Source organism: Panicum virgatum, chromosome 5N, assembly GCF_016808335.1.
Source record: "Panicum virgatum strain AP13 chromosome 5N, P.virgatum_v5, whole genome shotgun sequence".
Lineage (NCBI taxonomy): Eukaryota > Viridiplantae > Streptophyta > Magnoliopsida > Poales > Poaceae > Panicum > Panicum virgatum.
The window spans coordinates 65,256,961-65,284,310 of NC_053149.1; the positions used below are offsets into that span (position 1 = coordinate 65,256,961).

Consider the following 27,350-nt stretch of genomic DNA (forward strand, 5'->3'; position numbering starts at 1 on the left):
TACAAAATTTAGCACCTCAGATGGTGGGTGCATGATGTAAACAAAAGTTCAGAGCCATTTTTTGTGGTAACAAACAAACTTGGATATTGGGGGTGTGGGGAGCCCTGATGGCCTGATAGCACAAGTTTACAGCAGTTACGGCTTTACATTGCCAAATAGAAAGCAGTACACCAAAGATCACTAACGCCTATGTCACGTTGAGGCAGCCAGCAACTCCAAGCTCTGGCATCTACCTTACAGTTTTGCAAAAACTGTGGGAGGGACGTCATCTCCTGCCTGAGACAATCCCATTGCACCACTTTCACAGTTGCCAATGGCACAGCAGGATAAAGGTGTCGTAGTGAGCCATCGGCAGAGTTTCCGGCCTGTGGAGATGGAGGAGGTCGTGGGCAGTGGCATCCGATCTGCCAAAAGGACACTGAAAAGGGGCAGAAGAACAGCAAATGCTCTGCAGTCTCAGGTGCCCCATACAAAGATCACAAGTAACGTCGTCAACGATCTTTTTCTGGAAGAGATTTGCTTTGCATTGTAGGCTGCCATGTAGGAGCAACCAGGTGAAGTATTGGACCCGGGGTGGTGCTCTCGAGTTCCAGAAAGTGTTTTTTGTCTGCTGAGTTGGGTCTCTCTGCTTGCTTTGATCATCCTGCACAGTCCCTAGGTGACCAATGTCCCATTTTCTGCTGCGAAGTGGGTAGTCCTCCAGTCTTCTGCAGTGGTCAGAACGACCCGGTCTTCTGCAAAATAGAACACGTGATGCGTGCCATCTTCAATCTTGATCCATAGCAGAATAATCTAGTTCTTCATCGGAGTCCATCACTTCCTTGTAGTCATAGTATGCAGCTGCCTGCATCAAAGACAGATATATGTCAAATTGTTGCCTACAACTAATGCACAATCTAGCCTTCTTTCTTCATGTAACTGCCGTGTAGTAAACATGCATTGCTGATTTTGCTTCACATACCTCTGGGCGGGGTTTGACAGACTCAAAGCAGCAGAATATTGGTGTGGCAAAATCTGGAGCACGGAGCACAATATATGCTCCGAGGTTATTGTACCGTTCCTCTGAAGACTACATTGAAATATTGACATGATGATGTTATGCGAATGGCATGCTTAGTAATGTTAAAAGAACTACCACAATAAGTGCTAACCTGAAACTGTGGATAATCAGGTGCACTGAAAACAGTAATCAACTTTCCAGAATTCACCTGATGATCAATTGTGAATCCATTATTCATTCCTGAAAAATCAATATGTTGGTCCCTTGCATCTGGTCCTTCATGGGACCTAACAATGAGCTGTAAAAAGATAGGCAATAAAATCAAGTACAAGTCTCACTAGGCAAGGTTCTAAAATCAAGTGCAAGTCTCACTAGGTCACTTCCCCTTGTAGAAAGTACTCACCCTTTTAACAGTTTTCCATTTTCATAGTCTTTTTCACACATGAACGTTCATATAGCATCAAAACGAAATAGAATGCATCTATTCTGATTTATATAATTGGTTTAGAGCAAAATGCATTTTCAGATCCCTAAACTCTTAAATGCATTTCAGATCCCGAACTTCATAACGTGTCATTTAGGTCTTTCAAAATAAATTTTTAGGTCACTAAACTTGTTCCAGGTGCCATCCAGGTCTCTAAATGCTCAAAATGCATTTTTAGATTCTCGAAGTCATTATAGGCATCATCACTAGCCAAAACGGAGGGAGATGAGGACCTCTCTCAATTCTCGTGCTAGATCTTGCCCCTCCCTGCACAAGCTGGTTGCGTAGGGTGGCGAGCGAGGAGGAAGTGACGCCAACATTGGCAGGCGAAGGGGCTCAAGGTGCAGTGGCAAAGGCCACTGGTCGGGGTGCTCCCGTCCAGGGTTCAAACACTGGGTGGTACACCTAATTTATCTTTAGGGGTTTCCCTTAAAAGTATTTCTATAAAAAATGTATTTCGAAAGTTCGGGAAAGATGACCCCCCCCCCAACCCAAAGAAAAAGTGCAGGGTCCGCCTATACATAACCATCGGTTTAAATAGAAAAAAGTACCAAACATTTGCCTACTCAGAAGAATGAACAGAGAAGTCAACATGATGATTTTCAGCTGGAAGAAAGAATCAACACACGAGCCAAATTATTTCAATTTATAGGGAAGGGACGGATTTTTTTTTTTGTAAATCACGAGGGTGAAGCATCAAACAAGCTGCCACTGTTCCCGTGTGCGCCAAAATCACCCAAAAAAGCATTGGCACACTTAGTGGCAAAACTATGACTTGACACCAAATCCCTTAAACATAACCATAGAAAATAGCAACAAGATTAAAAGAATTATCAGATGAATAAAGCTTTTGTTGTACAGTAATAAACTATATTAGTAAGTAGTACACCTAAGTGATAGGCTGGTTTTATTGGGCATTGTACAAGGCCTGTTGACCGATTTACCTAGTAAGAAAAAAAAAATGAAACCCAGCTTAGGAGGAACTAGGTGTTTTTCATAATTTTAAGAAGAAAATAGGCCCCCAAATTAGAGTTGAAGAGGACTCAAACCTGAGTGGCTGGATTGCACTTGACTGATTTACCCCGACTAGTTGAGCTGGGCTCACTCAACTGATTTACCTAGCATAAGGCTTGTTGTTACTAGTATGACTATTATATACTCGGTTCTGCCTAGTAGTACCTGGCAAAAAGCCTAATTGTGCCTATTGCTTGCAGCGATGGTGAGATTGCACTTGCCAGTCAGTTGTTCCCGGCAGGACTTTCGGATTTCCCTGTCAAATATCTTGGACTGCCACTCACAGTGGGTCGGCTTCGCAAATCTCATTTGCAGCCGTTAGTGGAACATCCCAAATTGGAAGGCTTCCCTGCTGAACAAAGTTGGCAGATTAACACTGGTTAAGGCCACCATGTCCTCTGTTTGTGTCCATAGATTTCCCTCAAGGTGCCAGATTGGGTTTTTGAGGTGAAAGCGATCGGGTGCGCGCTCTAGCCTAAGAGGGGGAGGGGGTGAATTAGGCAAACTAAAACTTAGACCTATAGCTCCAACTAATTGCACAATATTAAACTAAAACATGCTATCTAGATGGGGAACTATAGTTGTTCTAGTGTGAAACCCCTATCCCAAAAGAGTTTAACAACCTATAGCATTTCCTATCAAGAAACTACTCTATGAAAGTAAAGGCACACAAATTGCTAGTATGAAATGCGGAAGCTTAAAGAGCGGGATAGGAGAAAGCAAACTCTCGACGCGGGTGTTTATCCCGTGGTTCGGTTAGCCACAAAGGCACACCTACATCCACGTTGTTGTAGCACTCACTAAGAGTATTGCTACTCGGCCACCAAATCTCTTCCGTGAACACAATCACGGTCACCTTGGCCCCGGGTTCTACTAAGGAGCTTCTCCACAAAGGATGGGAGTCTCCACGTCCCCTGCACAAAGTTGTCGTCGCCGCTCCACACCAAGTCGGAGGGTCGGTGATGTTGCCGGTGAGCTTCACAGCTCCAAGGGGCCGGCGCACCAAGCTCTTCTTTTGGTTCACTAGAGAACCACAGCACAAAGGCTCAAGGCCTTACAATCTCACTCACTAAGAGCTAATCTAACACTCACACTTTACAAAGCTAGTGCTAAAACCTAAGGATATGATCAATGGGCACTTGTATGGCTTGGAGGTGTTCTTGAATGTGTATGAGATGTCTTAGGACTCCAGCAAACTTCAAATGGCCCGGGGAGCTTATATATATAGGCCACCAACTCAAACTAGCCGTTTGTAGCCGTTGGCCAGTTTTCTGCATAGGCATCGGAACATCCGACCATAGGGCATCGGTTCTTCCGGTCACTCACAGGCTGAAACTAGCCGTTGACTTCTCTGACGCTTCTGCAGCTGAGTTGGCAACCACCAATTTAACCGATGACTTAGTGTCAGTTCAACCGGTGCCTCTTGATCTCCATGTAGCCGTTGCCCTTGCTGACGTCATTGCACCGACGCCTTGCTCCGACACATCACCGGTTCAACCGGTGCTGAAGGCTTGGCTCTTCTGCGCTTGACATCATCTCTGGAACATAGTACATTGAATGCACCGATGCCTCTCTTGACACCGTCGGTTCACCCGGTGCTTCGCTTCTTTCTTCACTTGATCTCCAGAGGCGCACAGGCTTGTGCCAAAGTCAGGGCGTCGGATCTTCCGACAACCATCGGATGCACCGATGCTGTAGGCACCGGTTCTTCCGGTGCTACTGGTTTCAGTAGAACTCGTCCAATTCAGCGTTTTTTTGAGTTCTTTCTTCGTGTTTTGTTTTGCATGGCCTTTTTACTTCATCCCTAGGATCTAGAAATATCCACTTAACAAAACTATTAGTCCCATTGATTGCGTTGTCATTCGATCATCAAAATCACTCGAAATGACATAAATGGTGCCATGTTCGTTACATAAGAAAATCGACAAAAGGCGTAGAGGATTCCTTTAGGCTGGCAAAGATAAAGCTAAAGGAGGTCAGTACTTAGTTGCATGTCAACCAACGGAGTTCGGAGGTCTGGGGTGTAATGACCTTCGTCGGGCAGCTTTTGCTCTGCACCTTAGATGGATGTGGCTCAACCGCTCAAGCAAACAGATGTTGAGAGGCCTTGGAAGAATATGGGTGTGGAGTTTGGAACTGATCCAGTGGTGAAGGCGATGCTCAATGCTTCCATTGATATCGAGCTGGGGGACGGGAACCTCACACTTTTTCGGTCAGACCATTGGCTAGGAAGTGAGTCCCCCTGTCTCGTGGCACCTGAGCTCTGCAAGCTTGTCCAACCTCACATCAGAAATGGGAGATCAGTTGCAGCTGCTCTGGTTGATAAGAAGTGGATCCAGGACATCAGTGGTATGCTAAAGTTTCAAGCCATCTCTGAATATTTAAAGTTTTGGCCACTGCTTGAAGAAGTAGAGCTGAGGTCGGGCGTAGAAGATGTCATCAAATGGAAGTGGACGCCTAACGCCACGTACTCTGCTCGCTCTGCTTAACACATGTTCTTCCAGGGATCTGTGTGCTTTGAGGGAGCAAGACCAATTTGGAAAGCATGGGCACCACTAAAAGTAAAATTCTTCATGTGGCTAGTGATCAAGCAGCGCATTTGGACGGCTGACAGAAGACATCGCCAAGGGTTGCCAGGGCCTACCACATGCAGGCTACGCGATCAAGAGATCGAGACAGCGAATCACTTGTTTTACAGCTGCAGCTACACTCAGGAAAGCTGCAGGCTATGGTCATGGATGTGCTATGCCACTTGGTAAAGAAAGCTGCAGATGAACAATTATTGCAATCTTTGGCAACAAGAGCTTTGCAGCATAGGATCTCACTGTATGCTGATGATGTGTTTTGTTCTTGCGGCCTTCTGCAACTGGATATACTGCAGCTCTTTGGCAATGCATCCGGACTCACTACAAACCTCCAGAAAAGTAGTGTTCTACCCATACAGTGCAATGAAGATGACAAATCAGTCCTGCAGGAATCTTTGCCGTGCCAGGTCTCCGAATTTCCTGGTAAATATCTAGGGGTCCCTCTTTCTCCGTACAAGCTAACTAAAGCACAGGCACAACCAATTATTGAAAAAATAGCAGATCGACTGCCAAGTTGGAAGGCTGATCTGCTTACCAAAGCTGGTAGGATGATTTTGGTGCAATACGTCCTCACCTCAATGCTCATCTACTTCCTCATGGCATTGGAGTTACCCCCTTGTGCTTTAAAGGCAATTGACAAGATAAGAAGAGGATTTCTTTGGAAGGGTAGAAAAGATGCTAGAGGGGGGCATTGCTTGCTAGCCTGGCCAAAGGTCACACGACCAATTTACTTGGGGGGCCTTGGCATCTCTGACCTTCAATACATGGGATATGCCCTGAAACTAAGGTGGTTGTGGCTACAGAAAACAGAACCTGAAAAAGCATGGGCTATTATCCCCATCCAAGCTCAGGATAAAGTCCAATCCTTCTTTGCAGTGGCTGTCAAAACAATAGTGGGTAATGGCAAAAATACTCATTTTTGGACAGATTGTTGGCTGCTTGGCCAGAGCTTAAAACATGCCTTGCCACATCTATTCAGTGCTATAGCAGACAGAGCAAGGAAAAGGTCGGTTTATGACGCATTCTCCGGTAGGAGATGGATCTCAGATATTAAAGGTGCATTGAGTGTCCCGGTTCTGATTGAATACCTTCACTTGTGGGAGCTTCTCTCCAATGTGGAACTGCAGCCGGAGGTGGAAGATACTCATATTTGGAAGTTCACAAATTCTGGATTATTCTCCACCAAATCAGCGTATGAGGCTTTTTGGAGCTACTCAGTTCAGTCCTTGGGAAATAATTTGGAAGAGTTGGGCCCCGGGGAAATGCAAATTCTTCTTGTGGACAGTGGCTCACAATAGGTGCTGGACAGCTGATAGACTAGCACGGCGAGGCCTTAATCACCATTCACCCACCAATGTGTCCTCTTTGTGACCAGGTTGGAGAAATAATAGATCATCTGCTGGTATCTTGTATTTTCACCCGGCAATTATGGTTCAGCATTCTGCAGATTTTTGGTCTACAAGCTGTCGCTCCACAGTTGAACGATCTGTTTTTTATAGATTGGTGGGCTGGAGCAAGCAGCAGGTTTTCTGGTCATGTATGGAAGGGATTCAACTCCATTATCCTAGGAGCTTGGTTAGTTTGGAAGCATCGCAACTACTGCGTTTTTGAGGGAGGAACCCCTGCCTTAGCCCGGGTCATCTCAGAGTTTAGAGAAGAAGCTCATCTATGGTCTGTAGCAGGGGCTCGAGGAGTTTCCTATCTCCTCGCCCTGGCTCCTACCTCCTAGCTTTTGCTGGTGGTCTGGTCTGGTCTGGTCCTAGTTGTAATCTAAGAGAAACAATTTAAGGTGTTTCCAGGGTGTGTTACAGACCCTTCAACCCTGTAACCTTTTTGTTTTGGGGGCTCTTTACCCATTTTCTCTTTCTTAATATATTGATGCGCAGCTCTCCTGCGCATTCGAGAAAAAGCTACACTCAGGAAGTTTGGCATGGCTTGCTGACTGCAATTGAAGTTAAAAACCCAACAAACACTGCAGGATTGTCCACTATTGACTGGTGGTTGCTGCTCCGCAAACATCTGCTTGGGGCACAGCAAAAAGGGATTGATTCAGCCGTCATGTTGGTCTCTTGGAAGATTTGGAAGGAATGCAACGCCCGAGTCTTCAACAATCGCGAACTAACTGCAAGTCAGCTAATGCAGGAGATTTTCGCAGAGGGTGACCTTTGGATCCAGGCTGGGGCTAGGAAGCTAGCTTGTATCGGTTGGCCCTGTAGCTCGGTCACTAGTAGAGTACCTCTGCCAGGGTAGTCCTCTAGTGATGGCAGGGCGCTTTTTCCTCGATTGTCTCCTTTTGCCTTATAGTCCTATAGTGATCACTCAAGGTGTGCGTGCATCCCTAATGGCCGGGGTTGTAAAAACTCTTTGTATGTTTCATTTCTTCTTAATGCAATAATAAGCATCTCTCCTGCATATTCTCAAAAAAAAATGCTGTGTGGCCTAATCCTTGTGCAAAGTCTAGTAAACCTATTAGAGCCTTCCAGCTAGATATCAGTGAAAATCTATACAAAAGAATAGACATATCAGCCTACCTTTAACTGCAACATAATATAAAATGGCAAGAAGTAACTAAAGAGACAAACCTTGAGTTTGTTTTCCATCATAAACTTCTCAGTCATATCAGGACCCCATAATAAACCAAGACCACCCCTTGCTTTATTCAGTGAAAGACCCATCTCTACTGAAGGATCAGACCAAAGAATATCACCAGGAATTAGATTAGAGCCTTTCCATGGAGGATCAAGCACATTCCTTCTTGCCTTTGACAGGTCTTCTAAGGATCCGAGCTTGAGGGTAGATGAGACAGTGCTGGAATTAGCTGTGCATTTACGGGCTCGTTTGCGCTTTTTCTGTGGCATGTCCATCGTACCACGGAAGAGCCCTCCATGAGCTGTATAAACACATCCAGCTACAACTGATGCCAAAGGAAGGTCTTGGAAGCATTTCAAAACTAACTGATAGATTTGGATGCCATCATCTACATATTTGGTGAAAAGTTCGTTTTTGAAACCATAAACTGAAGTGCAGTACTTTGATTCATGATTGCCACGAAGGAGAAACACAGAGCTTGGCAAAAAGACCTAGAAAATTAAGATAAACACATGAGTTAAACAAAATGCAACGAATATATTATGTTTTGTCATAATATACAACAATGAACTTCTGAGAAATTTAACAGAAAAAATTATTACAGGTGCACCTGTCTTCAACAATACTTCCCATATGGGCATATATATCCTTTGTAATATGACTTCTACAGATGCATACAACTGGACAGATCACAGTTTGTAAACGGCATTCTTCTGTACTAGAATTGAGATAGCTGGTAACATGACTGTTGGCTAGATGATTGTAAAAGAAACAGCAACAGATGATTGGACTCAACAGTTGAGAAAACAGCACAAGAAATTTCTGATGTCACATATTAAGCTTAAAAGGTATTGTGTAGCAGCAATTGAAGTTCAAGCTACGCTCTCAGCAATTCCGAAGGGTCTGTGGTGTCTCATACTAGGGCATGAAAACATATCTCACTTTGGGAGAATAAAATTTGTCCAAACCAGTCACTCCAAGTGGTTTTCCTCTGCAACAGAAACCATAAGTAACCTGAATCATCTGAAAATGGCAGAGTACTGGAGAAGCTCCCTTCTGCTAACACTCTGGCATGCTGCGAACTAAGTTTTAAACGCATGGTTGAATGGAACACTGGTGATGATCACCACATGATCATGATTGTTAGATCCATGATCATAACAAAAAAACTTTTGCATTGCTACAAGGTGAACAGCCACATGTATACTGTGCAAATGCATGATTTCAGGTGAGAGATGCCCCCATCAAATACAAAACTTCTTATCATTGCTTTTCTAACATTGCTAAATACCATTATTAGTTTATTTGGACAAGAAATCTGGATAATTTCTGGCTGCTACGAAAAAGAACTCTCCCTCCCTCCTTCTCCAACATGTTACATTCTGATTTATCACATCGGTGGAGAAAATGCCAATCTACCTATCAGTTGCATTTTCTCGTTTCAATCAAATATTTCAACGGATTAATGAGCAAAAGGTGAGAAAAGGTAGAACCTTTTACGTTAAAACGACAAAGAGCAAACATGCATATTAGAATCACCTTCCATGCCAGGAGGAGAAGGAAAGTTTCAAGGCCCCAGGAGCCACGATCTACGTAGTCACCATTAAACACAAAAATGCGGCTTTCAGACGGAAATCCTGCAGCTTGGAGGAGGAAGATGGCATCATGGAGCTGACCATGGATATCACCAACGATGGTCACAGTTTGGTCAGCTCGAGGATCAACTTGAATGCAATTCGGTTCACGATGAAGGAGGTTTGAGGCAGTGAGCACAAGCTTTTGGACAACTGAGAAGGGTAGGACATCAGGAAGTTGTTGAGGAGGGAGATTGCGGGAGGACCAATCAAGCATGTTGGAAAAGTCAGCTACCCATTCTCGTGTTAAAATGTCATCTTTGGGCCAACAGACAGGCTTGTTGGGAGAACATTCCAGAGCTGGTACAGTTTGGCAGGCCTGTTCAACCTCAGATGAGAGCAAAGTTTGATCAGCTGATAATGACTCTGTAGCTGGTGGATCTAGAGGACAAATTGGTCCATTCCTGGAATCATTATGACATAGTCCTGCCGGATCCAATCTACAGTTTATCTGCGTAAAATCGAAAAGATGTCAGTAAGTTATGCTGGATGATGTAACATGAACAATCTATGTAAAGGAAGGGGATATATTCACCACATTAATCTCGTTCTCTGGAAAATCACGAGTGAACTTGTTGCCTAGAAACTCGGAGCCTGAACTACTAAGCTGACCAGTTTCTTTCCTTCTTATTAAATCCATCAAGGTTATCTGTGAGTTGTACAAAGCATGATACTCTTCTTCTGTGAATTGTATTGTCTGGATTCCTGAAAGAGGCTCTCTATCAGTTGATATCGAGTCTATGTCAAAAGGCAGTCCCGCTTCCTGGAGTAAGCGGTCAAATTTGTCACCCTCCCCAAGATCAATTAAGTGGCCTCGACATGATTTCAACAGAATCTTTCCATCAGATATCATTCCTCTTATAACAAGGTTTATCCCAAGCACTGCATCCTTGAAAGCCCTGAAACTCTGCATCCAAAGCAAGGAGTGAATAAATTACTAAGATGAAGTATTTGATAAACCTATGAACTTGCAGAACTTCACACATACCTGCCGTGCCCATTTATCGCCATGCTGCACATATGTAATAGAATTGACTGGATCAGATGGCAAAGGTTGGGGTTCATCTACAAGTCTCACATGATAATGCTCTGAAAAAACATTGCGCATGCCAAACTGTCCAAACCACTTCAAGTATGTTGGTCTAGTGGTAATATCATACGGCCGCACCTCATTCACCAATCGGTCCCTTGGCCTTTCCCATGGCCTGATGTATTCCTCCCATTTCTCTGCCCAGTTTGTACCTTCCGCGGATAAGCGGGTCACTCTATGAAGACTAAGGTGGACGTCCCAGCTAAGAGGCTCTGGAGGTGGAATGTGCTGAAACAACCCAAACTGACGCATGACTCTGTCAGGATAATGCATGGCCACTATCCAGAAGTGAATGAGTGGTATTTTCGCTGTCCAAATCTCACTATCTGTTTGCACCACAGCTGGCAAGAGAGAGATGCACCTTTCATATGGTAGCCAATTCACAAATTCATCCAGTATAGCATTAAGTTCGTCTCGAGGGCTGCCCATCCCAGCATTGTGTGGACTATTCGGGAATATAAGAGCACCTGTACAATATCTTCCATATGGTTGACAAGACTCAAGATCTGGCAATCCCCATGATGTGAATGGATCTTTGGGTATGGGGTCGACTGACATTGAGACGAGTCCATGACCACATCTGCAGTAGCATTAACGGGCCAGTGATACAGATAGTTTTGTTCTGGGCAGCAGTTGATAAAGATCGGTACAAGACAGCTAGAACTGCTGATCCCCAATTTAATTTTGGTGGGTCATGTAAATCTCTCAGAAACTGCAGGTACATAGCCGGCACACCGTCTCCAGTGCTGTCTGGAAAAAGCACAGATCCTAGCAAATAAAGGGCAAATGCACGCGTGTGCTGATCTATTTGGTCTTGTGTAGGGTTTTGTGGCAGCTCACTGAATTCATCTTTCAACCATCGCAAGCGAAGCCTGAATCGAGAATACTTGACAACTCTTATCCCATCTTTTCTCCGTGTCTTCATTTTCCATATCTCATTTGTACAGGGCCTACCTAGATCTTCCTCGATGATGCTGCTCCAATTCTTCTCGCACACACCAGTAATTGGGTGTCCTTCAATAGGTAAACCTAATAGACAGCTAACATCTTGTAGAGTGATAGTCATCTCACCCACAGGAAGATGAAATGTTGCTGTTTCGGGTCTCCACCTCTCAACAAGTGCAGTAATAAGACCTTTGTCAATTCTTATATCTCCCAAACGAGATACATAATAAAGTCCCAATTTCTTCAGACCTGGTCCATACAAGTCATTGTACGGCATCTTGAGATGGTGAGCTATACATTTTAAACAAGCCTTAACCTGCATAATCGAACGGATAATTGTTAATTAAACTAACGAGAAACTAACATCTAGGAACAAACTATCGGAAACGACTTTTAAACCCTTACATTATCACAAACTTTTGACACCCGATGCTCCGCAAATGGCATCTTCAACAGGGAACTAAACGGCTGAAGATTGCGATCAGCAGCCTCCCCCACATTTGCCTCATCCAATGCATTTGTTGCTCTTGAAGAACTTGCCATCTTCAATTGCTGGTAACCACAAATAAGTATAAAACGGAACAACAGGATATCTGTAGGGGGGTTAGTTATGTAGAAACATAGCTTTCGGTATTCATTGAAAAGTAATATAACTTTTTTCTGTCTTTAGTTGTATTTTATGTATAATCATAAAAGTTGAAGCCCACATCGATGCAAGCTCCTCCACGTGCTAACCATGTGATTGTGCTAACAGATAGATAACATATATTTACAGCTGACAATTTTTCCTTTTATTTACATACTAACTTACTAACCATGGTAGCTTCTATTCTATTCAATGTAGGTTCTAATTTCCATCTGGAGCCTGATTTACAGTATCCTATAGACCTATACTCTGACTCTGCATTCAAATGGGCGTAAAAAATGCTTGGTGTCCAATCAGATATCCACAGAGAATAGACAGTATTAGTTTACCATTTTCTAATACATATATAAACTAATTTTATCTCATGTAATTCTGAAATTACTTGAATCAGTATTGCTATGAGATCCCCTCTCTAGTACTGCACGTTCCCTTGCTGGTTGCCACTCCAGTTGGTTTACTCCCAAAGACATGATTAGTACCACCAAAGCTTGAATCGATCATTCCATCCCCAACTCCTAGTCAGATTACTACCTCCCCCAGGGCATGTCCAGTTCAATTAGAATCTACTCCCTCCGACCAGAAATGGAAGACATATTTAGACTGAAGGAAGTCAAATTTTGCAAACCTTGACAACAGTTAGTTAAATTATATGTACAGTTAGTTAAATATATGCACATTGAACGAGCAATGGGACGTAGGGGAAGAGGGCAAATTGATGAACCTCACCTAGTACAATCGAGCGACCAAAGCACCAGGATCCCCACGCCGAGGAGATGATCGGCGGCCGCGTTTGCGGGCGGGGGGGATGATCCCCACAGTCGAGGGAGAGTGAGGGTTAGTTTAGGGTTCCGCCGATTTTCTTTCGAAATCGAAATGAAGCCCCGCGCGGTACGGGCGGCCAAAACTTGTGCGTGGAGACGTGCACGCGGCGCACCGGTCCACGCGGGCGGGTGGGTGCTCAGCTCACTGCCCGTCTCCAGCCGGTTTTGCGCGGCGGTTACTTGGTGCCTGTTTCTTTGCCGAGTGTCGCTACACGGCTACAGGGATGTCTGCCATTTTGCAACAAGTAGTGATGTCACGATTTCTCAAGCGCTGCTCGCTGTCATTTCTTTATAAAAAAAACTTGGCAGAAGCACTGGCTGTCATGCAGCAAGACGGAGATGAGGCACCCGCGCAGCAGGTGAGTACGTCGTATTAAAAATAATCATGATATTTATTAGTATTAAATAAAGTCTGATTATAAAATTAACTGCAGAACCCTAAGACTAAACTGCGAGACGAATCTAATAAAATATATTAATCCATAATTAGTGAATGATTACTTTAGCATCACTATAGCAAATTATGAATTAATTAAACGCATTAGATTCGTTTCGCAAATTAGCACTCATCTGTCAAAAAAATTATAAATATATTTTATTTGATACTCTTAAATAATAAAATTATTTTTAATATGACACAGACTTAAAAAAACCAGATGGAAACAAAGAAAGTCTCAAACACACAGGTGGCATGCCGAGCCCCAGCTGGGCAAGCTAACCGCGAGCCCCAGCTCTATCCTCGTCGCTGTCATCCCAAAGGCCGAACTCTAATTGTTTTCACGATTTTCTTTTTATTCATGTCACGTTCAAAGAAATCTTAATATGTAAAAGTATCAAATAAAATCTGATTATAAAACTTTTTCATAGATACACTACAGTGATACTATAGTGAAATCATGAATTAATATATCTTATTATATTCGTCTCGTAGTTTAGTCCCGAGATTCTGCAGTTAGTTTTGTAATTAGACTTCATTTATATTATAATAAATACTAAGATTTTCTTTGACGTGATTTAGTCTAAAGTTTAGCCTCCTAGATCTAAACAACCCTGATCTATTTGGAAAAGGCACAAAGACGTCCCAGCACAATGATAACTAACCTACATAGGATCTATTTGGATTGACTAAAATTGAAGTTGACTTGGTGTAAATTTTAGTTAGTCAAAATTAACATATTCTATATGGATGGCTCCACTAAATTTTAACTATTGTACTGCGAAAAACCGTTTATACCCACGTATCAAGCACGTGCTGCAAGAGAATAATTTTCGGAAGGGTATTTTGATATTTTGCTATCCGCTACTAGAAATTAGCACCCATTAGCTGGTTTAGAGGGTTAATAGACTAAACTCTAGATGAGAAAATATTTAGCCCACTTGTTTAGCACTACTACAAAAAAACATTAACAAAGACTTTTTGAAAACCCCTATGAGGCGGGCAAAAAAATAACCACTTTGGAAGCCCGCCTCAGTTAAAAAGCTAAGCCCATGTCAAGTCCAACTCGGCCTGATAGGTGGCTCTAAATATAATATTATAGTTAGAGTTTTTCCTTCACTCCCCCCTCTCCTATCCTCCCTCTCTCTCTTCTCTCCCATGTCCAACCCTAGGAGGAGGATTCGCTCGGCACCCTGCTCGTGGGAGGGGGAGGGCGACGGTCGGGGCGACGGCCGAGCTCCTCCACTGGCGCAGGGAGCCTGGATCCGACGGCCCCGGCGGGCGGCAGCGCCGACACGGCGCACAAAGCACGAATCCAGCGGCCTCGTCATGCGCGCGGCAGCACGGACACGGTGCACAGAGCCTGGATCTGGCGGCCCGGCGTGCGCGCAGCCAACGTGGGCGGCGGCGAGGAGCGCGGTCACGGTAGCAGCGGCACGATGGGCTCGCCGAGCCCGTGATGGGCTTGGCGGGCTTTTAGAATTAACAAAGGCGGGCGAGAAAATCATCTCTGTTAGTTCTTTATTTACTCTGACGATTGGTCAGAGATGGTTAGGTGTGTTCGCCTCTGTACATCATTTTCAATCGTCTTTGAAAAGATTTCTGTAGTAGTGTGGATCATCTATAACTAATTTTTAGTTGATTAATAATTAGCCGTTGGATCCAAACATATAACTAGCAAAGGTCGCTTGCTGACTCACTCGAATAGAGCCGATAGCTAGTTTTTTTAACTAAAATTTAGATTTTTTTACTTCAAACTATTTTTTATTTTGCCGAAGTAGTCCAGATCAAGATGTCACTCTCTGTTTTGTCATCATATTCTATGGTATGGAACATGAATTTCACTTGCAAGATAAAAAGATCGTTAGTTATGTAGAATATAGCTTTCGTATTTATTGAAAGTAATATAATATTTTTAATATGTATTCGTATTTTATATATCATCATAATAGTTAAAGCTCTCATCTATGACCATCGATGCAAGCTCCTCCGTGTGATAATCATGTGATCGTGGTAACAGACAGTTGATACTGTGCATGCGTTGTGAGTATCTGAATTATACTGTTAATCTAAAAAACTTGCAACAGCGGATGCTAGAGTCTTCTAATTTGTGCCGATCATATCATTTCTCTTAGACTTTCTTGGAAGGAAAAGCAGGTTTGGAAAACCTTACCCTACGATATATATTTCATATAGTTTAAAAAATATTTTATGGCATCTTCAACTATTATTAAAGCCCTAATATTTTTTTTGAAAGGAAAAGTCTGAATGTGCCTAGGGAAGATCATCCAGACCGAAGCTGCCTCTTGCTAGTCTCAAATAATGAATGCATGATTAATAAACTCTGCAAAATCAATGGTCAAGACTTCATATTTTGACCAACCTTTCTCTGTATGGAGCGAGTTTCTCATGCGCCATCAGTGTCAGAGTGTGCCTGTGTGTGTACTGTGTAGAATGGAGAGAACTACATATACGGCTAGCCTGCTTGATTATAGTTACGGCGGCAATTGGATGACACAAATGGCTAAAATGCACCGTATTTTTTTGTTGCATCTCCAAATGGAGCAGAGTAAAGGCTAAAGGGTAGCGAAGACCTGGAGAAGGGCGTGCTGCCCGTACTTACGCATACGTGTTCGCCCTCCCTGAGTCCCAGTCCCTGTGAGCAGCTAGCCAGCTTTGCCAGAATGCCAGGCAAGCAAAGAACCTGTCCGAGGGCCGCGGTGGCGTTCGTCCTTTCCATTTGCGGCAGGTGAGGCGCGCGCCGACCACGCGGGCGCTGCCGCCGCGCGCGTGTTTCCGCGCGCTGCCCCGCTGCCGGCACACGCACAGGATCTCTTGCGCGTACAGGGGTTCGCCGGAGCATTCTGTGGCTCGAGATCACACCACACATTCCATCCAATGCATCCATTCCGTTTCAATCGAAGCCAGTCATTGTGCAGTTGAAGTCTGGACTCTAGAATCCTTATTAATATATGCCGGAATCTGTTCGGACATTTCGGAAAAAATAATGAACAGTCACTTTCTTCTGCGAACCTCTACAAGCAGACGAGAGCCTACCTACGGTGCCGTCAATTTCACCATCGGCGAACACCCGAGCGACCTGCGCTGGCAGTCCGAAAGTGGAAGCTCAGCAAAAGGTGCCATTGTTAAGTCCTTGTGAATTCAAGCGTCCAAACTCCAAAGTATGCCTGCACAGACATCCAACATCCCTTTCAGGTCCATCGGTATCGATATACTCCGCCTGCGCTGCCAAACAATCTCAGATCGTTGTCGCCGATCGTTCGCAATAAATCCAGGATCAGACCGGGAGCCCCCGCGCGATTCCGCCCGCCGCAACCGGCCAAGCGGGCTCGCAACAAACTCCAGCTCAGGTCGATCGCTTCTTGCTACACGCCTGCGACCTGTCCCTTCGCCCCTCCACTCAACTTGTGATGACAAATTAATCTAGAAAGTGTTAGGATAAGAGTTAGGATAAGAATTAAACATCTACCAACATTTCTTCTTAATCTATCAATATCTCAGACAAATTAAATAACATTTCATCTTAATCTAGAAAGTGTTAGGATAAGAGCAATGCCAAACGCACTACTTTATCCTTTAACTTATGATGACCATTGAGGAGAATATCTATCAACAGATATGCAGCAGAAGAATGACGATCACATGCACAAGAGACACAATGATTTACGTGGGAAAACCTCCTCAAGGTGAGGAGTAAAAACCCGCGGGACCAATCGATCCATTTCAAACTTCCACTATAATCAACAAATGGTTACAAGTAGGCTTCTCTAGGACCTCTAGAGGATTACACCAGCAACATATTCATCATGATACACTTGGCATCAACAATAACAATAACCACAACTATCTAGCAAGAGGTATGACCACTATCAACAGAGAAGTCACAGATTCTGTCCCCTTCGGTAATCAGTTCATATCACACAAACCACAGCTCTCCTGTGCACAAATTTTGATAGGCAAGTAGATCTACGAGTCCTCTGACTACTGACCAAATTTCAGCTCAATCGGACACCATTTGACCACTCAAACAAATCATCTACCGAAACTGCTCTGTGCTGAAACTGCAGTCACTCGAACTGACAAAATCCCTATCAAATCTGATGCTCTACTCAACCTATCCTCAAACCAACTGATCAGATCGAAGTACTCTAAGTGTAGAATGAGCTCACCAAGTTTGACGCAAATTCAAGCACGTTTGAGCCTCCAATCACTGGTTTGAAGCAGATCGGTTCCCAACCACCAAATCTGGACATATTTGCTTCTCCTTCTTCTTCCTCTATTCTCTCTAGTTGTGTTGTGTGTGTTCTGCTCTCTCATCCACCAAAAGCGACGACCAGCACCTGGTAAAAGATGAGCGTATGATTTTTTTTTGCTTGCCACTAACTCCCACTAAGGAGCAATCTCAACCATTGATTCAAACACTATCAATGTTGCACGAGCACTTGGGATTGTGGGCTATTTTTATGTGTTTGCTGGGCTCCAAGTCATCTTTATGTGGAGGGATAACCCAACAGAAACAGAAAGAACACATGCGTGGCGTGTGACGTGAGCCTCCGGCTCTGCACGCACAGGCACATGGATCGTAGGCCAGGCCGCTCCGATCGGGCTGCTGGTCTGGTCTGGTCTGTTGCGGCGGCCGCTCGTCATCCGCCTCGTCGCGCTCCGGTGCAGTGCACGCACCTGACGCCACCAGACACCAGGCGTCATCATGGCAAGGACCCGTTCGGAGCTGCAGTCGCTGGAGTGGCGGTTGAGAGAAAAATACTAGCCTGTAGCGGCAGCCAAGTTGCCGGAAGAGAGAAGCAACCCGCCATCCGCGTCGTGTCCGGAAGCCGTCTGGCGCCATGCGAGCCGCCCCGATCCTCTTCCCCAGCGGCACCAGTATATGATGCTGGTCGCCGCGGGGTTTACCGCCCCATTCCACTCCAGTCCAGAGTCCACCACACAAACGCAGCTGCAGCGCGCGGCGGTGGCAAATGGACGCCAGCACCCTCCTCCTGCCCTGCTCCGACGGCGTCGTCGCCGGCGCGGTCGACTTCCGGGGGCGCCCGGCGTCCCGGGCCGGCACCGGCCGGTGGCCCGCCGCGATGTTCGTGCTCGGTACGGTCTCCTGACTCCCCCCCTCGTCGCCGGAATGCAAAACCAGATCGCTCGCGGCTGATGTCGATGCGTCGTTATTAACTAATTGAGAGGTGACTTTGGATCCATCGGTGAAGGGGTGGAGATAGCGGAGAGGTTCGCGTACCACGGCATATCGGCGAACCTGATCAGCTACCTCACGGGGCCGCTCGGGGAGTCGACGGCGGGCGCCGCGGCGGCGATCAACGCGTGGAGCGGCGTGGCGACGATGCTGCCTCTGCTGATGGCGTGCATGGCCGACGCCTGGCTCGGGAGGTTCCGCACCATCGTGCTCGCCTCCCTCCTCTTCGTCGTGGTCGGTTCCGCTCTCTTCCTCCACTCCGTTCCCTTTTGACGCTTCGCACGGCCCATTTGGTCAAGGACTCAAGACCGTGCCCTCACTTTTCCATGAAGAAGTCCTGATCCATCGTGGCTCTACAGAGCATGGGCATGCTGACCGTCTCCACGCTCCCGGTGTTCAACCACGACGGCTGCAGCAGCTATCACTCCAAATCGCTCGCGTGCTCCCCATCCCCCGTGCAGGTGACCGTCTTCTACGTCTCCCTGTACCTGGTGGCGCTCGCCGAGGCCGGGCACAAGCCCTGCGCGCAGGCGTTCGCCGCCGACCAGTTCGACCAGCACGACCCCAAGGAGTCCGAGTCGAGGAGCTCCTTCTTCAACTGGTGGTACTTTGGCATGTGCTCCGGCACCGCCGCCACCACCTTGGTGTCCAGCTACATCCAGGACAACGTCGGCTGGGGCCTCGGCTTCGGCATCCCCTGCCTCGTCATGGTCTTCGCGCTCCTCGCCTTATTGCTCGGGACCAGGAGCTATCGCTACTACACGTCCACCGAGTCGAGCCCCTTTGCTCGCCTCGCCAGAGCGTTCGTGGCGCTGATCAGGGGAACCAAATCCAGCCAATGCGAAAGGTAATGTGCCAATTGATTTGTTGCTGTTCTTTTTTTTTTTTGACGAATTCGGATGTTATGCCGGGGGTTGAGAGTGTTCGATCTCTGGCACTAGTCTCGTGACCGACGACGACGAGCACCGGGAAGAAGTGAAGGGCGTGCTGCGCCTGTTCCCCATCTGGGCGACGTGCATCATCTACACCGTGATCTTCTCGCAGTCGTCGACGTTCTTCACGAAGCAGGCCGCGACGCTGGACCGCCGGGTCGGATCGACGCTCCGCATGCCGCCGGCGGCGCTGCAGGTGTTCACCAGCCTCACCATCATGGCGTTCATCCCGATCTACGACCGCGCGTTCGTGCCCGCGGCGCGGCGGTTCACCCGCCTTTCGTCCGGCATCACCATGCTGCAGCGGATCGGCACGGGGCTCGTCCTGGCCATGGTCGCCATGGTCGTGGCGGCGCTGGTGGAGACGAGACGGCTCGGCGTGGCGAGGGACGCCGGCCTCGTGGACCAGCCCAAGGCGGCGCTGCCGATGACGCTCTGGTGGATGCTGCCGCAGTACGTGCTGCTCGGACTGTCGGCCGTGTTCGCCACGATTGGGCTCCAGGAGTTCTTCTACGACCAGGTCCCCGACGCGCTGCGCAGCCTCGGGCTGGCCTTCTTCCTCAGCATCTTCGGCGTGGGCCACTTCCTGAGCAGCGTCCTCATCTCCGCCATCGACGGCGCCACCAAGAAGAGCGGCGCGAGCTGGTTTTCCAACAACCTCAACCGCGCGCACCTCGACTACTTCTACTGGCTGCTCGCCGGGCTCTGCGCTGTGGAGCTGGCCGCGTTCGTCGTCGTTTCCCGCGTCTATGTGTATAAGAAGAGGGCGTCTCACGACAACGGTGGTGCCGTCATGTAGATGTGCAGAAACATGTTTACTGCTGTGAATTGTGATATAGTAGTGTAGGATCGAGGCGTAGAGAATGAATAAATATTTGGTAGGCTAAAGCTAAATCTTGGTTATGGTTGGCACTTTTGATCAATCCTTGTACCGAGCTCAGCAGCTTCATTTCATAAAAAAGGTTCAGCTGCTGAAGCAGACTTGTGATCAGATTCGAGGCACAGTTTTTTTTTTTTTTTGAGGGGGAGATTCGAGGCACAGTTGTGTCTGTGTGGTTTGGCTGAAGGAGGACTACTTTAAAAGACTGTAGAGCCCATAGTTGGGAACGAGCCCATGGCCTATTTGCTGACAAGCCCATCTATTTGGCTACAGCCCAGTAAGGCAGTAACGATTCTTTGTGTAGCTGTTTTGCGGATCTGTACCTTTTTAACCGCAAAAAAAAAAAGATCTGTACCTTTTTGTCTTGCCATTGCCATCGCTAAAGAATCTCAAAAAAAAAAAAGAAATGATCACCAAAGTCAGTTGATGACATGTTACAACTTGGGAGATAGGCATCATGTAAAGATCTAAAAACTTCTTTTGCTTTAGAATGTCTCTCTTTTTTTAGTGCAGTTTGCCCTGGAATGTCAATGAGACCTAGAGCCGCGTGTCCCGTAGGGGACGTTGGAAGGGCACTTTCAATATGCGTAGCTGACTAGTAGAGTCCAGTGACATTGGTTGGCTCATATTGATCTAGCCTGTTGAAAATTTGAAAAATACAGTTGGTTTTTTAAGGAACCTAGATTCTTCACTCACTTCTTGCATCCAGGAAGGTTAACCTGCCACGCCAGAAGCGAGTTGGTTTGGTACTAGTTTGTGTATTGTCTGAATGTGCACTTTTGTAGACGTCACGGTAGAATCTTATCAGGCATCAGTCGGCATCCTTTGAAGTTCATTTTTTTAAAAAAATTCCCTTTACAGTTCGCATCAGACGATGCGTGTTGAAGCCCAACATTTCCATCACGGCCGATTCCGGGCCCTGCTTGCCAACACCTCCCATCCGTTGCTTTTCTCAGCAGAGTCCTCCGAAGCAACCCGTTTGGCAAATCGAGGCGAGAACTCGTAGTGTCTCTCCCATAAATGCTAGGCGCATCACAGCCAGCCGTCCGTGATCGGGCGGCCTCGCTCCGGCGGCCACAACGAAACCATCAGGGCCCGTGCCTCCCCAAGCTCGAGCGCCGGTGGACACGCGCGCGGGGCTCTCCGTACGCGTGCCGTTCGCGCGCGCGGCGCCGTCGCTGCAGCGCTGCACGAGCGTGCCCTGCGGAGGGCGCATGCGGCAACGTTTCACCCGGCAACTCAACACGCCGAGGCGTGTACTAGAGGAAAGCGAAGCGCAATCAGCCATCCCTAATTCTCTAGCTGTCGCGAGTCCGCCGCGCCTACATAAAAGCAGCCCTAACCTGCCTGCGGCGGCAAGCATGCCGCATGCCTGATCGGAGTGAGCTCGTCTCCCTCGTGCTGATCCAACCGGCCATGGCGGACACCGTCGCCGGCGCCGCCGACTACCGGGGAAAGCCGGCCTCCCGCTCCACCACGGGAGGATGGAAATCATCGGCCTTCGTCATGGGTACGTTCCCGATCTGCTCGTCTTCACGGGGCGCGCGTTTGAGGCGCGTCGTCGTGACAACGGAGTTGTTTTTGTTTCTGATCTTCCTTGGATGGCTGCAGCGATGGAGATCGCGGAGCGGTTCGCGTACAAGGGCGTGGCCGCGAACCTGATCACGTACCTGACGGGGCCGCTGGGGCAGCCCGTGGCGCGCGCCGCCACGTCCATCGACGCGTGGAAGGGCGTCTCCCAGATGCTGCCGCTGCCGCTCGCGTGCCTCGCCGACGCCTGGATCGGCCGGTACCGGGCCATCGTCCTCGCCTCCCTCATCTTCGTCGTGGTCAGTTCCTCTCGTCCACGGCCCCGCAATTCGTGTGTTGGGGAGAAGCTTGTTCTCTTACTGTGGTACGTCTCTCTATTCGTCGCAGAGCATGGGCGCGCTGTCTGTGTCGTCGGCGTTCCCGGCCTTCCGCGGCGGCCACGTGGCCATCTTCTACGTCGCGCTGTACCTGGTGGCCCTCGGGGAGGGCGCGCACAAGCCGTGCGCGCAGGCGTTCGCGGCGGACCAGTTCGACGAGAAGGACCCCAGGGAGAGCGTGGCGCGTTGCTCCTTCTTCAACTGGTGGTACTTCGGCATGTGCGCCGGCACCGCCGTCACCACCATGGTCTCCAGCTACGTGCAGGACAACGTCGGCTGGGGTCTCGGCTTCGGCATCCCCTGCATCGTCATCGCCGCCTCGCTCGCCGTGTTCCTGCTCGGGAGCCGGTCGTACCGGTACTACACCACCACCGAGGCGAGCCCCTTCTCCCGCGTCGGCAAGGCGTTCATGGCGTTGATCGAGAGCAGGACGAATCGTCGCACCAGGCATGTACTAGCAGAGATTGATGATTCCTCTGTTTCCACTGAATCTTGCAGCACTGTGCATCCCTTGTGACATGACAGTTCGTGGTTTTCTGCAGTAGTATCAGCAAAGGAGACGGCAACGCCGCCGCCGCCGTCGAGGAGGTCAAGAGCGTGCTCCGGCTGCTCCCGATATGGGCGTCGTGCATAATCTACGCCATCATCTTCTCCCAGACCTCGACGTTCTTCACGAAGCAGGCCGCCACGCTGGACCGCCGGATCGGCGCGAGGTTCAAGGTGCCGCCGGCGGCGCTGCAGACATTCATCAGTGTCAGCATCGTCGTCTTCATCCCGGTGTACGACCGGCTCTTCGTGCCCCTCGCGCGGCGCTGCACGGGGAGGCCGACGGGCATCACCATGCTGCAGAGGATCGGCGCCGGCCTGGCCCTCTCGCTCGTCGCCGTGGCCTTGTCCGCGCTCGTGGAGATGAAACGGCTCGGCGTCGCGAGGGACGCCGGCCTGGTGAACACCGCAAAGGCGCAGCTCCCGATGAGCCTCTGGTGGATGGTCCCGCAGTACGTCCTCATCGGCGTGGCCGACGTGTTCGCCATGATCGGGCTGCAGGAGTTCTTCTACGACCAGGTCCCCGACGCGGCGCGCAGCCTCGGGCTGGCCCTGTTCCTGAGCATCTTCGGGGTCGGGCACCTCCTCAGCAGCCTCCTCATCTCCGTCATTGACAAGGCCACGGCGAAGAGCGGGACGAGCTGGTTCTCGAACAACCTGAACCGCGCTCACCTCGATTACTTTTACTGGCTGCTCACCGGGCTCTGCGCCGTGGAGCTCGTCGCCTTTGTGTTCTTCTCGCGAGTGTATGTTTACAAGAGGAAGAGTGGCAATGATGATGCCGGCAATGGCGATGGCGATTTCGTGTAACAATCCGGAGTTAGATCCTGGCGTGCTTGTAGTAGTTTGTAGGGAGATTTAGTCAGTTCAGAAAAAGCATGCTTCACGGGGATTCAAGGGTTTGTTGTTGTGCAGCAGTTTTTTCAATTCTTGGAGGAACTGACGATACTCTTTTGGGGACTAAAAAAAAAGACGATACTCTTTTGGGATTCAAGGGTTCGAGGCTTTGAGCTAAGTACAAGAATAGAGCAAGGGCTGAATCGAGTGATTTTTGGTTTTTGTTTCAGTCGAAAATTTTCCCCATAAAGTCATGCCACCTAGTAGTATTTGGTGAAGGAAATTTAGTGAGGGGAAAACCAATCTCAGTCGATTTTTGGGAAGAGTAAAATACACGGCCGCTCCTCGAACTTGTCAGGGTATGTCAGCCCGGTCCCCCAACTTATAATATCAGAAATTCAGATCCTTAAACTTGTTACAGTGTGTCATCCAGGTCTCTAAACTTAGAAAACCAGGAATCCGGATCTATGCATGTTGGGGATTGGATCTTCGGTTCAAGCCCTCATCCTCAGAAATGCTCCCTAACCTATTTGCAGGGCCGCAACGAAATGGAGCCAAGCATACCCGAAGGTATCGGATGAACTCTAAGAAGCGCAAGCTCAAAACTATGACTTTCGGTCCGAAGGATATCACCTTCTGCGGGCCGAAGGTAGCGGATGGCTGCCCAGAAGCGCAAGCGCAAACACGAAAACCCTCGGTACGAAGGATACCGCTTCCTTCGTGCCGAAGGTGACGAAGAGTTGCACAGAAGCACAAGTCCGAAGACCAGGACCTGCGGGTCAGGTGAACAACCTCGGGAACGAAGGTGGCGGCTGATTGCTTGTTGATGGAACCTTCATGGCTCTAACTCCCGAAGGTCCCCGAAGGTTGTTGTAACCTTCGTTGGTTGTAGACATGTGAGTAAAACGTGAATATGTGAGAAGGTCGGAGTTGTACACCTCTGGAATACGTGAGAAGGTCGGATTTGTAAACCTCTCACCTTGTAATTTTACCACGGAACCGACTAAGAGTGAGCTGTAAATGAGTTGGGAGGGGGCAATTTAGGAAAACCTGGCTGAGGGCTAGGGGTATAAGTAGCCTCCCTCTCCACAGTGTGAAGGGTTGAATTTTCTAATCATTATTGGAGAGTTCGACACCTGTTTTCATTGTCATCTTTCTTACTGTTCATGCTCCATGTCTGGACATCTAAGAAGCAAAGATCCCAACAATGCAATGACTAAAAGTGGTTTCGAACCATGTTTTTAGTTCAAAAACAAATCCAACAAATAATAGATATAGTTTTAAACCATAAAAATATCTCCAAGCCTCTAAAATTCAAATGAAAATATTTTGAAACTAATTAGAGCTCATGAAAATATTTTTGTAAACTTCTAAAATTAGATTTAACTCTAGAAGAATGTGAAAAATGCATTTTCACCTGATATTTTTATGAGCTCCAATTATTTTTATTTAGGCTCCGCTATATCTCAATTATCTTTCTTTGGAATTTTTGGAGAATTTTGGGGGCTTAGAGATATTTTTATGATTTAAAAACTATATCTATTATTTGTTGGATTTGTTTTTGAACTAAAAATATGGTTCGAAACCACTGTAATCATTGCATGGACCCGGATTTCTGGTTTTTCTAAGTTTAGGGATCGAGATGACACATCCTGACAAGTTTAAGGATCCGGATTCCTAGTTTTATAAGTTTAGGAACCGAGACGATATACCCTGACAAGTTTGAAGACCGGCAATGTATTTTACTCTTTTGCGAACAGGCAGAAGTTGCCGTCACTCACATACGTTCCGTCCCGGTCAGCGGCACCTTGTTCATGAGGTGGGCGTGATGTTGGCGACGAAGCCAAAAGGGAAGAGCGAATTGGAGACGTACTGGAGGCAATGGCGTACGACTTGGAAGCTAAGCTCCAGATCAATCGATGGTTGTTTTTTCACATGAACAAATCCACCCCTCACCATTAGCGTCAGGCCATGCGGGAGACTCCCCGGAGATAGAAAAGACGGTAAAGTGGCCGCGTGGGGGATTCTGCGTGAATGGTAACAAAACAAAAATGGGCCGACCAGAACTAAAGAGCATGACAGAACAAAAACAAATAGCCCAGGAACACCTCAACAACACATCAAACACAGAAACGCCCCATGAACGCCATTGCCATCACCATCAACAGAACGAAAAATTGACTGATGAGCAAAATGAAAATCACTCGAGTAATAGTTAGAAACTCCTATATAGTACTTCTTTTTACAAGCTGTAGTTAAACTTGTTGAACTATAAATGAATTATCTATATTTCCCTACCAGCAGAGCCTTTTAGGATAAATAAGCTTTTGGTTAAAATAATCGGTATATGCAATACAGCACGACCATACCTAAATTCACTTTGACCAATATTAGTTCAATACCATGTAAGTCGTGCACTGTTAAATTAGCACTGTAAGATTCATATTAGTGCACCAGAGGTAATATCACCTCTTGTAGCAATGTCTTGACAAAAGAGCAAGAAATCATTCAGACCCAAACATATTTCTTGTATAAAAAAGTCACATCATTAGGTTAGAATCTATTTTCTCGACAAAAAGCAAGAAACCATACAGGTCATAAGATATTTCTTGAATTAAAAATGGGACATTTGTACGGTGTTTTTCTTTTGGATTTGATTTGAGTAGGAATGTTAAAATAGGAGACTGGGTGATGGAGCTAGCAGTCTAGCACTACAGAATAGGAATACTTTTTTTTTTAGCATGCGGGATCCAGGATCTCTCTTGCATAGGGAATGAGCAATGTATATATTTTTTAAAATTACACTGTACAAATCAGACATTCATAATACACATATACTCACACCCCTATGAACAGACGTACGCAAGCGCTACCTATATAAACATCTTCGAAGACTAAACCGGCAAATCACGAAGTCACCACAAGCGTGATAAGTAAAAATCGGAACAGCCAAGCAGTAAACAGTTAAACGAAACTCCACAATAATTATGTTTTGGAGAGTTAAATAAGATGGGTTCCAACCTATCTTAGAAAAACATCCTTCTCCAACCTCCCATGATTCTACCCACAAGAGATGGGAGCAACGGCGAACTGCCCTGCACTTCTTTATTTTAGATGTTCAGAGTTACAGAAGATAGTTTGTATTTTAATTCGTTACTGCCCGATGAGCAAACGCATTGCGAAAAAGCAGCACCACAACCATTTGGGGAGGGAGGGAGGGAGGGAGGGAGAGAGTGAGAGGGCACAGGTGCACGCCGGCGGCGAGCCGGCAAGCAGAGGAGCGACGGCCGCAAAAGGGAACATCCGTCAAGATGCCGATAAGAATAGCCTTCAGGAGACTAATTTCGTGGATCTGGTTCCGACATTGTCGAGTGGTGGCTATGGTTGGAGCTTGCCGTCGTCGCCAATGCCGGGTGTCGGTAGGAAGAGCAAGCAACTCGTCTAATTGGGAAGGGAGCCAACTGGGAAAGACCCCAGGTGTTCAGCTCTTCTCGTGATGCCCGATTTCAAAGGTTTATTTGATTCCCACTGGCAGGAGCACGTGTGCTAGAACATGATACTGGGAATCGAAGGACTGGGAATGAGGCGAGAAGAGGGCGGAGGACTCATTGACCCAGCGCGAATCTTGAAATGTTCAGCACCAACCGATAACGTTTGCGGGCGGCCGCAAACGGTTGGGAAGATACCGGAAAAAAAGCAGCACCACAACCATTTGCGGCCGCAAGGCTTATCCCGGCCGCTTATCTCTGCTTTAATATTTGTGCTTGTCAAAGCTACTCCATT

General features: G+C 47.2%; 2 protein-coding genes across 5 annotated transcripts; one reads left to right on the top strand and one right to left on the bottom strand.

Annotated features, from left to right (window-relative positions):
• On the bottom strand, positions 1-12,859 carry LOC120673401 (serine/threonine-protein phosphatase 7-like). Of its 4 annotated transcripts, none has more exons than XM_039954215.1 (9): positions 12,714-12,859; positions 11,747-11,893; positions 10,295-11,657; positions 9,842-10,213; positions 9,212-9,757; positions 7,666-8,163; positions 1,152-1,298; positions 962-1,069; positions 1-844 (listed from the first exon to the last, which is right to left on the bottom strand). In XM_039954215.1, exons 3-9 carry the CDS (start codon positions 10,952-10,954, stop codon positions 767-769), a joined length of 2,409 nt encoding a protein of 802 aa, XP_039810149.1. In that variant the 5' UTR covers positions 10,955-11,657; positions 11,747-11,893; positions 12,714-12,859; the 3' UTR covers positions 1-766. The 4 variants fall into 4 exon arrangements, with proteins under 4 accessions (XP_039810149.1, XP_039810148.1, XP_039810150.1 ...); XM_039954214.1 differs by having other exon boundaries at positions 11,747-11,934; XM_039954216.1 differs by having other exon boundaries at positions 11,747-11,884; positions 12,714-12,827.
• A 5,191-nt stretch (positions 12,860-18,050) lies between these two features.
• LOC120675075 lies at positions 18,051-23,627 on the top strand. The gene is made up of 8 exons (XM_039956166.1): positions 18,051-18,365; positions 18,482-18,699; positions 18,825-19,312; positions 19,407-20,193; positions 21,580-21,787; positions 21,889-22,106; positions 22,195-22,631; positions 22,727-23,627. Exons 1-8 carry the CDS (start codon positions 18,242-18,244, stop codon positions 23,538-23,540), a joined length of 3,294 nt encoding a protein of 1,097 aa, XP_039812100.1. The 5' UTR covers positions 18,051-18,241; the 3' UTR covers positions 23,541-23,627.
• The last annotated feature ends 3,723 nt before the right edge of the window (positions 23,628-27,350 follow it).

Bases quoted from the DNA above. Each gene is read 5' to 3' on its own strand.
- LOC120673401 (XM_039954215.1), bottom strand. From the start codon at position 10,954: ATGTCAGTCGACCCCATACCCAAAGATCCATTCACATCATGGGGATTG. The intron at 10,214-10,294 runs GTATGTGTGAAG...CTTTGGATGCAG, and splicing joins GCGATAAATGGGCACGGCAG to AGTTTCAGGGCTTTCAAGGA. The intron at 1,299-7,665 runs GTTTGTCTCTTT...ATCTTTTTACAG, and splicing joins TGATGGAAAACAAACTCAAG to CTCATTGTTAGGTCCCATGA.
- LOC120675075 (XM_039956166.1), top strand. From the start codon at position 18,242: ATGGACGCCAGCACCCTCCTCCTGCCCTGCTCCGACGGCGTCGTCGCC. The intron at 19,313-19,406 runs GTAATGTGCCAA...CTCTGGCACTAG, and splicing joins AAATCCAGCCAATGCGAAAG to TCTCGTGACCGACGACGACG. The intron at 22,632-22,726 runs GCATGTACTAGC...GGTTTTCTGCAG, and splicing joins AGGACGAATCGTCGCACCAG to TAGTATCAGCAAAGGAGACG.